Source organism: Nansenia antarctica (genome assembly GCF_963989245.1).
Source record: "Nansenia antarctica genome assembly, chromosome: 20".
Classification (NCBI taxonomy): Eukaryota; Metazoa; Chordata; class Actinopteri; order Argentiniformes; family Microstomatidae; genus Nansenia; species Nansenia antarctica.
In genome coordinates this window covers 14,850,166-14,860,629 of record NC_137693.1, presented here as the reverse complement: position 1 = coordinate 14,860,629, position 10,464 = coordinate 14,850,166, and the positions used below count along the sequence as shown (strand labels likewise).

General features: G+C 43.3%; 3 protein-coding genes across 4 annotated transcripts in view; 2 read left to right on the top strand and 1 right to left on the bottom strand.

The window, feature by feature from the left end:
* The window catches only part of LOC308174773 (solute carrier family 25 member 44-like), a 4,706-nt gene extending 2,975 nt beyond the window's left edge, over window positions 1-1,731 (top strand). The window contains exon 4 of the mRNA XM_080549873.1: window positions 455-1,731. Within this exon, the coding sequence (XP_080405999.1) occupies window positions 455-646 (192 nt within the window). The 3' untranslated portion in view covers window positions 647-1,731. The remainder of the gene's footprint in view (window positions 1-454) is intronic.
* LOC308174774 (unconventional myosin-XIX-like) lies at window positions 1,171-7,306 on the top strand. Its single transcript, XM_080549874.1, has 4 exons — window positions 1,171-3,230; window positions 3,950-4,035; window positions 4,324-4,650; window positions 5,679-7,306. Exons 3-4 carry the CDS (start codon window positions 4,324-4,326, stop codon window positions 5,796-5,798), a joined length of 447 nt encoding a protein of 148 aa, XP_080406000.1. The 5' UTR covers window positions 1,171-3,230; window positions 3,950-4,035; the 3' UTR covers window positions 5,799-7,306.
* Window positions 7,307-7,314: 8 nt separating this feature from the next.
* On the bottom strand, window positions 7,315-9,830 carry LOC308174775 (zinc finger HIT domain-containing protein 3-like). Of its 2 annotated transcripts, none has more exons than XM_080549875.1 (5): window positions 9,704-9,830; window positions 8,915-8,946; window positions 8,741-8,809; window positions 8,064-8,147; window positions 7,315-7,518 (listed from the first exon to the last, which is right to left on the bottom strand). In XM_080549875.1, exons 1-5 carry the CDS (start codon window positions 9,769-9,771, stop codon window positions 7,331-7,333), a joined length of 441 nt encoding a protein of 146 aa, XP_080406001.1. In that variant the 5' UTR covers window positions 9,772-9,830; the 3' UTR covers window positions 7,315-7,330. The 2 variants fall into 2 exon arrangements, with proteins under 2 accessions (XP_080406001.1, XP_080406002.1); XM_080549876.1 differs by having other exon boundaries at window positions 8,064-8,144.
* Window positions 9,831-10,464: the final 634 nt, after the last annotated feature.

The following is a 10,464-nucleotide window of genomic DNA, read 5'->3' as shown; positions in this document are numbered from 1 at the left end:
GTGTGTCTGTGTCCCAGTCCTATATAGCTGTGTGTGTGTGTGATGATGATGATTGTGTGTGTGTGTGTGTGTGTCCTGTATAGCTACAGGGTGCGAGGAACCAATCGGCTTCAGTGTATATCAGCACTATAAGCACCTGCCCAATTGTAATACATTTTAATGTTCACCATGTTAAATGTTAAATGTTCCATCTCACAATTGTTTGGTATGACCAGTGAGGCAATCTAATCTTCTCAATTTTTTATATTATATACTGTATATATTATATATTTAAATAATTATTTAAAAAATCATTTTGAATGTGTCTGGTAGTTTGTGTAGATCAGTTGGGAAACATTCTGATTCAATGCATGAAAGATGCAAAGAAAATAAAACTATTGGGGGTTGAATACTTTTTTCAAGGCAATAACATTGCAGTATGTTAAGTAATCTCTCTCTTCCTCTTCATTTAAAGGTAGAGGGCAAGTCCTCTGTCATCGAGACCTTCAAGCAGCTATTGGCTGAGGAAGGGATGTGGGGGATGACCAAAGGGCTGTCTGCTCGGATCATGGCCTCCGGGCCCACCGCCATCGTTATCGTGGTGGGCTATGAGACCCTCAAAAGGCTGAGCCTGAAGCCTGACCTGGTGGACTCCAGGCACTGGTAGTAAGATGGTGATGAACATGGACAGACCAAGACCAGACCTGGGCAAACCGGTCCTCCATTTTGTCCTGTTTTGCTTTTTTAGAACTCTTGTTGCCTTTGTTGATATGAATGTGAGGTTGGGCTGGATGGAGGGGGTATTTTATCTTGGTGTTGGGATAGATGTACGTAGTCTCCCGAGTCAGACTTGTTGCCTCCTACAAATGGCATAATGCTTCTGGCTAAACCTCTGCTCAACCTTGGGCTTCCGTGTCCTATCGACTGAAGAGGAGGGATGTCTGTGTGCAGGACATGTGGCTGTCATTGTTTCTCTGAGCCTCCTCCTCTGAACCACACCTTCCCAATTGTGTAATTTGTCTGGAGAGTGTCTGTCTCTCAAACGTCTCAAAAGCTTGCCCAGTAAACAAAGAGTCCAAAAGACGTCCTCAGGGAAGCCGGAATGTGGGTTTAGATGACGTCTTTCTAGGACGTCCAGGTGACGTCTTTAGGACGTCTTATGGACTACAGAATCGTCTTAAAAGACGTCATCTGGACGTCCTAGAAAGACGTAATCTGAACCCACATTCCGGCTTCCCTGAGGACGTCTTTTGGACTCTTTGTTTACTGGGTGATACGTTTTTTTTCTTCCAAATGTGCCGCATGAACTGGTAAAGATTACTCCAGACCAGAACGGTTGTAACTGATTAATGATCGTTAATAACTTTTTGTTTTCAGGTCGATGTTGATTTAGATTTTTTCAGAGTGTATTTTGGGATATTGGGGAAATCACTAGAGAGAGTAGATCGTGTGAGTTTTCTTCCAGCTGTGAAGGTAAATTGAAGTCTTTGTAACACTGGTGATGTGATGTTTCACATGTAAAAAAACAAACGAAAGAAAAAGGATCGGTCAGACTGTTTTTCTAAATGGACTGAATCTCACTAACTCTGTGCCTGTCCCAACGTGCACTCTAAATAGCACACACAGGGTTCCCACGGGTCCTTGAAATTCTTGAAAGTTAGTGAATTTGAGAAAAAGAAATCAAGGTCTTAAAAGTTTTTGAAAATAGACATGGGTCATTGAAAGTGCTTGAATTCCCCTCTCTCTCTCTCTCTCTAAAAAAAACATATATATATATATATATATTCAAAAAGGTTTTACTTAGCTCGTCAACTAGTTCTGTCTCAAACTATGCCATGTTGGGTCCTTGAATTTGAGGGAATTGAGTCTTGAAAGGTGCTTGAATTTGATATTTCAGAAGGTGTGGGAACCCTGCACACAGTAGACACTTCTCCCTTACCGTAACCAGTGCCAGAAAAGTTTGAAAACAGAGACTTGGCGACTAATTAGTGTAAATAACATGTATGTTAATCTGCCAGCATCATCTGCTTCAGGAGGCTCTCCGTTTTCAATGCTCTCTTGTGCTGCTGCAGCACTGACTCGCCTAGGAATAGCACAATCATAGGAAAGAGGCTAGTGAAATATTTGTAGGGTCATTGGTTGTACATGTCATGTATTCATTCAAAAGGTTGAAATGGCAATGGTAGGCAAATTAGGGCCGTGTACAGAAAGACATGTCATGAAGACACGTTATTTCTTACTCTGTACATCAAACAGACGTCCAGATGTTTCTACCTGAACGTGCCACAACAATTGTGCCTTTCTGAGCGTGGCCCAGAGTGGAGCGCCAGAGGACAGGTGTTTGGTGTTTTGGGTCAATCACCACATATAACAAATGTCCTGGTGGTTGAGGTGGTCACTAATAAAATGTTCAGTGACTGTACATTGCACTGGCGGACTCAGTGGGGGGGGCAGCGGGGGGCGACCGCCCCTCCTGGTGCCCCCACCCCTCCTGGTGCCCCCACGGTTGAAAAACATCTCTTTTAAGTGCCCTTTTGAGTGGCAAAAATGCCCTTTTGAGTGGCGAAAATGAGAGGACGTGCCCTATTGGCGCCCCTCCAATGGTCTAAACTTGACCATGTGCCCCCACAGTTGAAAAACGTCACACATGATAGGCTACTATGTATCATTTTGTAACATTTGGGATGGCGGTGTGCCGTGGGATTTTTTCAAGGTAAGAAAAAAGGTTGAAAAACACTGCTCTAATGGACCTATCTCTAAATGGACCTATCTCTAAATGGACCTATCTCTAAGCCACGGCCCCTTTGAAAACTGGGACAAACAAACAACACTTCACTGACAGTGACTGACTGACTGACTGACCGACCGTGACTGAATGACATTCAATGACTTACAATGGCGGGAGTTGGCAAATTTCTGATTTACCACAGCAAGTAATAGAATTACTTCAAGAATATTTAGTCTAGGAGCTTTTCACCATCAGATATTAGCGAGTTGTTTGTCCGAGTTTTCTGCCCTGTAGTGACTTTTGCTGTGATATGATTGGACAATTTCTATTTTGGGGCGTGGCTCCATTGAAGGTCCATTGAAGCGTAATCCTCAGCTCTGATTGGTCCCACAGCTGGAGCACCTGGAGGCCCAGAGGGACCAGGGACTCTCCCAGAGAGCCTTCACCCTCCAGTGCTGCTGGCGCAGGTACCTCCGCCGCAGAGGCCACGCCCAGAGACAAGCCGCCACCCTGATCCAAGCAGGTATTAAAGCTCTACATCCCCTGGCTGTGGTTGTTACAGTAGAGGCAGAGGTTAACAGCCCTGCTCCAGCTGTCTGCCATGTCTCGTCCTGGCTGTCTGGCCAGCAGGGGCCGACTGGTGCAGTGTGTACACCGTGCACATAACTGAGGGTTACAATTCTCTATAGGGAACCAGTTAAAATGATCGTCTAAATGATCAATGACACAAGAATAGAATGAATTTCCTATTAATTTAGTAAACCTGAATGCGTTGAATCTTTGTTGTGGCCTCTAATCGATTATTAATAGATTTAGCATAACCTACAAAGCACAAAGAGCTTCGATCAACTGTCTTCAAAGAGGCCTTTTATTAAGCAAAATGGTTACATGAGCGTAGCAGCCAGGAGCAAGCAGGAAGCAAAAGCCAGCCACCAACAATGGTGGGACTCTATATTTATAACTATCCTTGGTCATGAGGTCACCATTCTTGGGAACCAATCATATTATACAAATCTGTGATTACATAAGTTATGGGCCCTGTCCATCGTCCCAATTGTTCACTGCGACACAGACCTTGGCTCACACCTTCAGGGAGGAAATGGGCCTTCCTTGAGTGCTAGCTTTGGCCAACTCACATTTCTCAGTATAACATCATATAAAACCACTACACCTTTACATGCAACCCCGGTCCTGTTATAAATCGAGTCCTTTCAAGAGCGTTCCCTGTGGTTGTCCCTGCAGTGGTGCGGTCCTGGCTGGTCAGGAGAGCAGTCCGGAGGTGGCAGAGAGCAGCAGCAGTCATACAAACATCCTGGAGGAAGTGGAGGGTGAGCAGCAAAGGAGCTACGGATGATCCTAACCATGGTTTTATTATTATTATTTTTTAAAGTTATTTAAGACAGACTGGAAAGTAAGGAGAAGAAGGGAGAGAGGGCATGTCAGCAGGGCATGGGGCCGGATCCGAACCCATGCCAACATGGGCATATTTGTACACTGTAGACCGCGGTGCTAGACCACCGGACCACCCCAGGCCACAACCATGGTTTTATTAAGTATCCAGTGTCTGTCGTTTCCTGTGGTGAGCTGTGTAGCGTGACTCTGTCCTCATGCTGCAGATGCTGAGAGACGCCTTGGCCGAGGCTGAGCTGGACAATGCAGAGGACCTCCAGGAGGAGGAGGGTCTTCCAGTGTTGGACCCCCTCCTAAGGGAGACGGGCTCAGTGCAGCTCTCTAGCTTCCAGGAGCCTGTGATGGTGCGGGGCTGGCCCCTGGGCCTGGCCCTGGCCTCCGCCCCCTCCATCACTGTGTCCATGACCGCCAGCGGCTTCCAGAACATGATGTCAGTGATGGCGTGCCTCAACGTGCCCTTCAGGAGCGGGGAGTACAAGGTGGAGACCAACCAGTTCAAGCAAGGTGTTGCTTCCATCAGGGCTCGGCCCAGGGTACGACTACAGCCCCTCTCCTCACACCAACAGATTCACTTTGGGTTATGCAGCGCCCTGCATTAATACTGGGACAGTGAATTGTTTTCTTCTATTGGCTCTATACTCTAAGAGTTTGGATTTTAAATCAAACAAAGGCGGTTAAAGTATAGATTCTCTGCTTTTATTTGATATGGTATTTGGTATGCATGTTATTATAAATGACTAAATCACTTTTTTATTCATAGTTCCCCTATTTCAGGGCACCAAAAGGAATGGGACAGATTAATATCATGTCCAAATTAAGCACTCATGTTATTTGGTCGACCTTTGCATGCAAGAACTGCCTGAAGTCTGCGACCCGGATTCGAGCCCATGCCGACATGGGCATATGTGTGCACTGTAGCCCGTGGTGCTAGACCACTGGACCACCCCAGGCCACAATAATTGCTTCTTTGCCTTTTACTGACACCTCTTTTGTAACACATGTTGACAGACACCAATGGCAGACTCCAAGGCAAACGGAAAGCCTAGAATCAACAGTAGATATTGACAGCTATTTGATGTCTGCACAAATCGTCCACATGTTGACAGACACCCATATAGACTCCAAGGCAAACGGAAAGCCTAGAAACAATACTTTTGACTCTTTTTACTCTTTTATGCCGGCCCAAATGATGCGAGGGAACACGCCTGACTTAGCAGAAACACTGGACTCAAAGACCCTTCAATAAAAGCTGAGAATCCCTACTTTAACCTTGTGTTTGATTTCAAATCCAAACTTTGGACTCGAGCCAAAAGAAGAGAAGAATGCTTCACTGGCCCATTACTTATGCAGGGCGTTGTACAGTACATGTATGTTTGGGTCTTCTAAGGGGTGGAATCATGAACAATTAATTGTGAATAAACAACTGTAAATAATCACTGTTATATACAGTATGTACAGAACATTGTTTACACTCTAATTGCTACAAAGATACTCATGATATTAGTGAATTTCAAGACACGTTCATTTTGTATTGTGTTAAAGTGGTCCTGTTCCTCTTTAGGGGTCTGTTAAGCTCCACTACCAGCGTTCTCCACTGCTCTACGCTGACGTGCATCCAGAACAGAAGTGTGATGGAGTGACTGGATTCAACCAGATCCTTTTAGAGAAAACCTTAGTGTGATCCATTCTATGATTGTATTTCTATGTCCCTGCTTCTTAACCAACACTACAAGCCAATTGCCTCAATAATAGCACCTTTAAAATGTAGATAGTTGATGGATCAGGGGATATGTTTTGTACAGAAGTCTTATTTTATCATTGTTGAAAGTCTCAAGCTTATGACGAGTGCCTTTCTCAGAGTCCAGAGTTTAAAAAACTGGAGCCATTTTTGAGCAAAGGGTTAGGGGAAAGCTGTTGCTTCAATATGTATTTTGTATTCCAACGTGATGTTAAAGATAGTGTCTCGTTTATAATTGCTGCATCGTTTAAGTTATTGACAGGATTAGTTTTATGGGAAGTCGTCTGCTAATGTTCTTTTCATCAGGGATGACAAGAAACCACTTTCTGTTTGTGTAATATCTAGACACAGTTGACCAAAACTAAATGTAATTGTAAAGCTTTGAGTCAACTGCCGATCAAGGGAAAGCAGGGTATTCACACCAAATCAACATAAGTCTGTTTTATGAAGGTCTTTATTATTTTAGGACTTCCACTACAGTGTTTTGTATACATGGGAAAAGAACACTTATCTGTTTGGGAAATGTAATTAAGCACATCCGTCTAAGACACTTGCTGCTGAACACTTCACTGTTAATGACCAAAAACACCAGTCACATTGTTGCATAATATGTATTTATTAGAAAGAAGCCAGTGGTGCCACCTTGCTTGAACTACAGTAACTTATCTTGTGTAACCATGGCCATGTACTGCAATCATACCTTGAATTGTGTTTGTATTTGAAGCATAACTAAATAATATTATCTAGCATTTCTACTTGTAAGGGGGCATTCAAGTCCATACCCAGACCCAATGTCTTGTTCTTGTTTAATGAAACAATGCTACTTATTTCAATATCAGGAAACCTGAATATCTATCTATCCTTAAAGATAGATATGCACAAAGTATCTCTGTAATAGCGCAAAAATAAAAATACATTTTATAAACTGGTATGTGCAGTTTTGTACATGATTTGTTAATCCAAAACACAGGATCAAGATGTCATTAATTGAGGGTGAAAAAGGTCTAACCCTCCCTTTTGCAGTCTGAAGTACAGCTGGTTTATCGGACACAGTTTAAGCCAAGTCCTGGAATGTCACACTTAAACTGAGATCTTCCTCTTTGACAAGGCAAACAAGTCTGTAGTGTCCAGCATAGGATTTTCTTCTTTAACGTTGATCTTAGAACAACTTTGGTTTCCACCAAAGTCTGTTTCAGCTTTATTCGGTTAACATAAAAGTAAGTAACTACAAAACACAGAATTACTTGACTCAATATGGGTCATGCTTTGAAAAAGGTTGAGATGTTTGACCTTTTTTGTCTAAAATGAGCGATTGTTACACAATCATCAAGTGTGGGACTTGAGTTCAAGAGACTACACAATCATAGTAAACAAAAGTAGAATGTAAGAATGATCTGCTAAAATGATGACATGACAAACACATTTAAGTACAGTATGTCACTGAGCACATTAATACTTGAGCTTAATGGATTTGGTTACCATTCCTCCATCCTATCATCATTTCTCTCAACTACTTTCAAGCACTGGTCTGAAAACTCCACAAACAGCGGCTCCTGCATGGCAGCCTTCATGGCATCTGCTTTTCCGTCTGCCGCGTCAATGGTGCACATTAACTGACGGAGGTGGGGGTTAAGAAGCAGATCTCTGAGCTCCTTAGATTCACCTGAAGGTGAGGGCAAAAACAATTGTGTGTTAGGGTGTGTTCTCACTAGAAACAAAGTTTAGGATAAAATGTCCTTTGCTCTGCGTCGTTTGGAGCTGTGAGAACGCGCATTCGAAGTCACTCCCGGAGCAAACAACCAACGGATGCTCCGCTTGAAAAGGGTGGTTTCGCTCCGGTTAGAAACGACGCTTGTTTTACTCCCTGAAATAATAATAAGAAATTGATCTTTACTTTTACTTCGTTACTTAATTACTTCGTTTACATAAAGGGCTGTGAGAATGCAAATCAGAGAAATTATTTATGCAACAATGTTGCAAACTCATCTACTTACTCCTGGTCCTGATTCGGACTTTCATGTGAGAACATGACCTTAGAATGATTTAAAAACATGAATAATCAATGACCATTTAAATCCATTAAATGGTTACAACAGTAAGGACATGAATGCAAGGTGACAATATCATACACTGCAATATTTGAAACTTAAGGTGATGTTGACGGTCACTGTGTTCAATCTATAAATGTCTTCTAAATCAGTGTTTTACCTAATAGTTGAAGCCTCTGAAGTGGAACTTTATCTGCTTGGTGTTCGTCATCAAGGAGGTCTCGGACAGTCCAGGGCTCTCCTGCTAAAACAATGAGGCAAACGTGATTCATATCCTACTGACTTCTAATGTATTCTTCATGACATGTTACCTGGTAATAAAACAGAACTGCCAAGCATCAACTGCCTTGACTATTTTTATACAACAGTTAGTTCCGACCAAGTAATTTGATTGGACAAAGAGGCATTCCATGAGTGCTGATATACAGTATAACAGCACTGAGACTTTTAACTATACAACATAATCTGTTGTCACTTATTACTGTTAAATAAATCGCGCTGTAGAACTGTTGTATAAAAGCAATATCACACTCGAGGTCGTGCTGTTATACTGGGTACGAGGCCGCAGCCTGCAGGCTGATATTCAGTATAAAACACTCCCTCTCTGTGATATTCAGTATAACACACTCCCTTTCGTGTGATATTCAGTATAACAGCACTCCCTCTCGTGTGATCATGCTTAAGTATAGCATATTCACTTCCAGGGGCAGTTATAAGAAGGTGCATTTCAGTCGGACAGAAACGTTTTGGGGTTTTCATCTCAATGATTATTTGTTGAGGTCTAAAAAGAAAATACAAAATTAATATAGGCTATACATACAAAAGCATCAAACCTACCATTCCTAGAAGCTCCGTCTGTATCCTGAGCAGGGAGCACTGTGTGTTTAGGAATGGGTACGCAGGTATCTGGACAGAAGAACATCAACATCAGCTACTTTGATTCAACTTTGACTGTGATCAGCAGAATTTCAATTCAAGCAAGGCTCTCATTATTAACCACTTGGCTCTTACCCTTGTGTGTCTTGTAACAACTCAGCGAACAACTGGAGAGGAGAGAAACAACAACATGTATTTTCATGAGGAGAGTATTATAGATCCAAGATCTCCAGAGACCCATCCCACCCCACCCCACCCTGGGTACGAACACTTTGCTCGGCTGCCCTTGAACAGGCGGTTCAGGACCATGTTTGCAAGGACAAACAGACTGAAGCTCAGCTTCTACCCCAGGGCCATCCAGGCCCTGAACACAGCAAAGACCTAGGTTCTAGGCCCTGGACAATCTAGACAATTTGATGGCAGCTACTAGATTGTAATCAAGTGCAATACTGAAACACAACTGTGAACATTTCAAACCTGCAAACTGCGACACTTTAAATGAATGTGCAATAACACTATGTGCAATATGACAACCCTCGGGTACATAAGGTTCAGAGATAGGAAATGTTAGAATAGGTATAGCATAGAGTACAGCACAGTGTTTTATTTGTATAGTATAGTATAGTGGATAGTGTACATAGCCTTTATTTATGTAAACCAGCTCTTCTCCCTTCTTGTTTTTAGTATTTTTTACCTAGCACCAGGGGAGCCCCCCTCCCAAATTTCGTTGTATGGTACCTGTACTGTATTAATGACAAATAAAGACCATTCATTCATTCATTCATTCATTCATTCATTCATTCATTCATTCATTCTAGTAATATAACAGTACTTAGCTAGTTAGCTAGTTGTGTGTGTCAAACACCTGACGATTATAGCTTAGCAGTTTGTGGATTTGGGCTAAACGCGCCAGAATATACTCACTATCTGATGTAGCAGGCCGGACATCGGTATTTGGGTGTCTGTCCACTACACACGATGCAGATCTGCATGTTTAAAAGGTTTAATGCAGCTTGTTGTTGTTGGATGAGAGTTGATCTTGAGCTGCCAGGCTGGCTTATAAACACGTGTTCAGGGAGGAGGGGCTTATAAACACGTGTTCAGGAAGGAGGAAGCGTGGAAGCGACGAGGAGGAAAACACCGTCCAATGGCAGTGCGGTGCTCTAGTGACACCTACAGGCCAGAGAGAGTAACTCCCCAAACATCTCAGCGGTCTGTCTGTCCACAGCCATTTCAGGTAGGTCTGTCTGTCCACAGCCATTTCAGGTAGGTCTGTCTGTCCACAGCCCTTTCAGGTAAGTCTGCACTGTGGCGGACACAGGCTGTTTGAAGGGCAGGGGGGGGCGAAAAGAAAAAAAGGGCACCTACTGCACAACATGGCACCCCATCAGTGCACACGGTCAAGTTTAGACCATTGGAAGGTCAGCCAATAGGGCACATCCTCTAATTTTGCCACTCAAAAGGGCACTTTAGTGCGACGTTTTTCAACGGTGGGGGCACATGGTCAAGTTTAGACCATTGGAGGGGCACCAATAGGGCACGTCCTCTCATTTTCGCCACTCAAAAGGGCATTTCTGCCACTCAAAAGACAGTGACCGTCCCCCCAGCCCTTCTGTCCACCATGGGGTTTAGGGCCTTCAGCCGCTCCGCCCCTCCAGCCCGTCTGTCCACCATGGGGTTTAGAG

Bases quoted from the DNA above. Each gene is read 5' to 3' on its own strand.
- LOC308174774 (XM_080549874.1), top strand. From the start codon at position 4,324: ATGCTGAGAGACGCCTTGGCCGAGGCTGAGCTGGACAATGCAGAGGAC. The intron at 4,651-5,678 runs GTACGACTACAG...GTTCCTCTTTAG, and splicing joins CCATCAGGGCTCGGCCCAGG to GGGTCTGTTAAGCTCCACTA.
- LOC308174775 (XM_080549875.1), bottom strand. From the start codon at position 9,771: ATGCAGATCTGCATCGTGTGTAGTGGACAGACACCCAAATACCGATGT. The intron at 8,810-8,914 runs GTAAGAGCCAAG...TCTTCTGTCCAG, and splicing joins TTGTTACAAGACACACAAGG to ATACCTGCGTACCCATTCCT. The intron at 8,148-8,740 runs GTAGGTTTGATG...TCATTGTTTTAG, and splicing joins AGACGGAGCTTCTAGGAATG to CAGGAGAGCCCTGGACTGTC.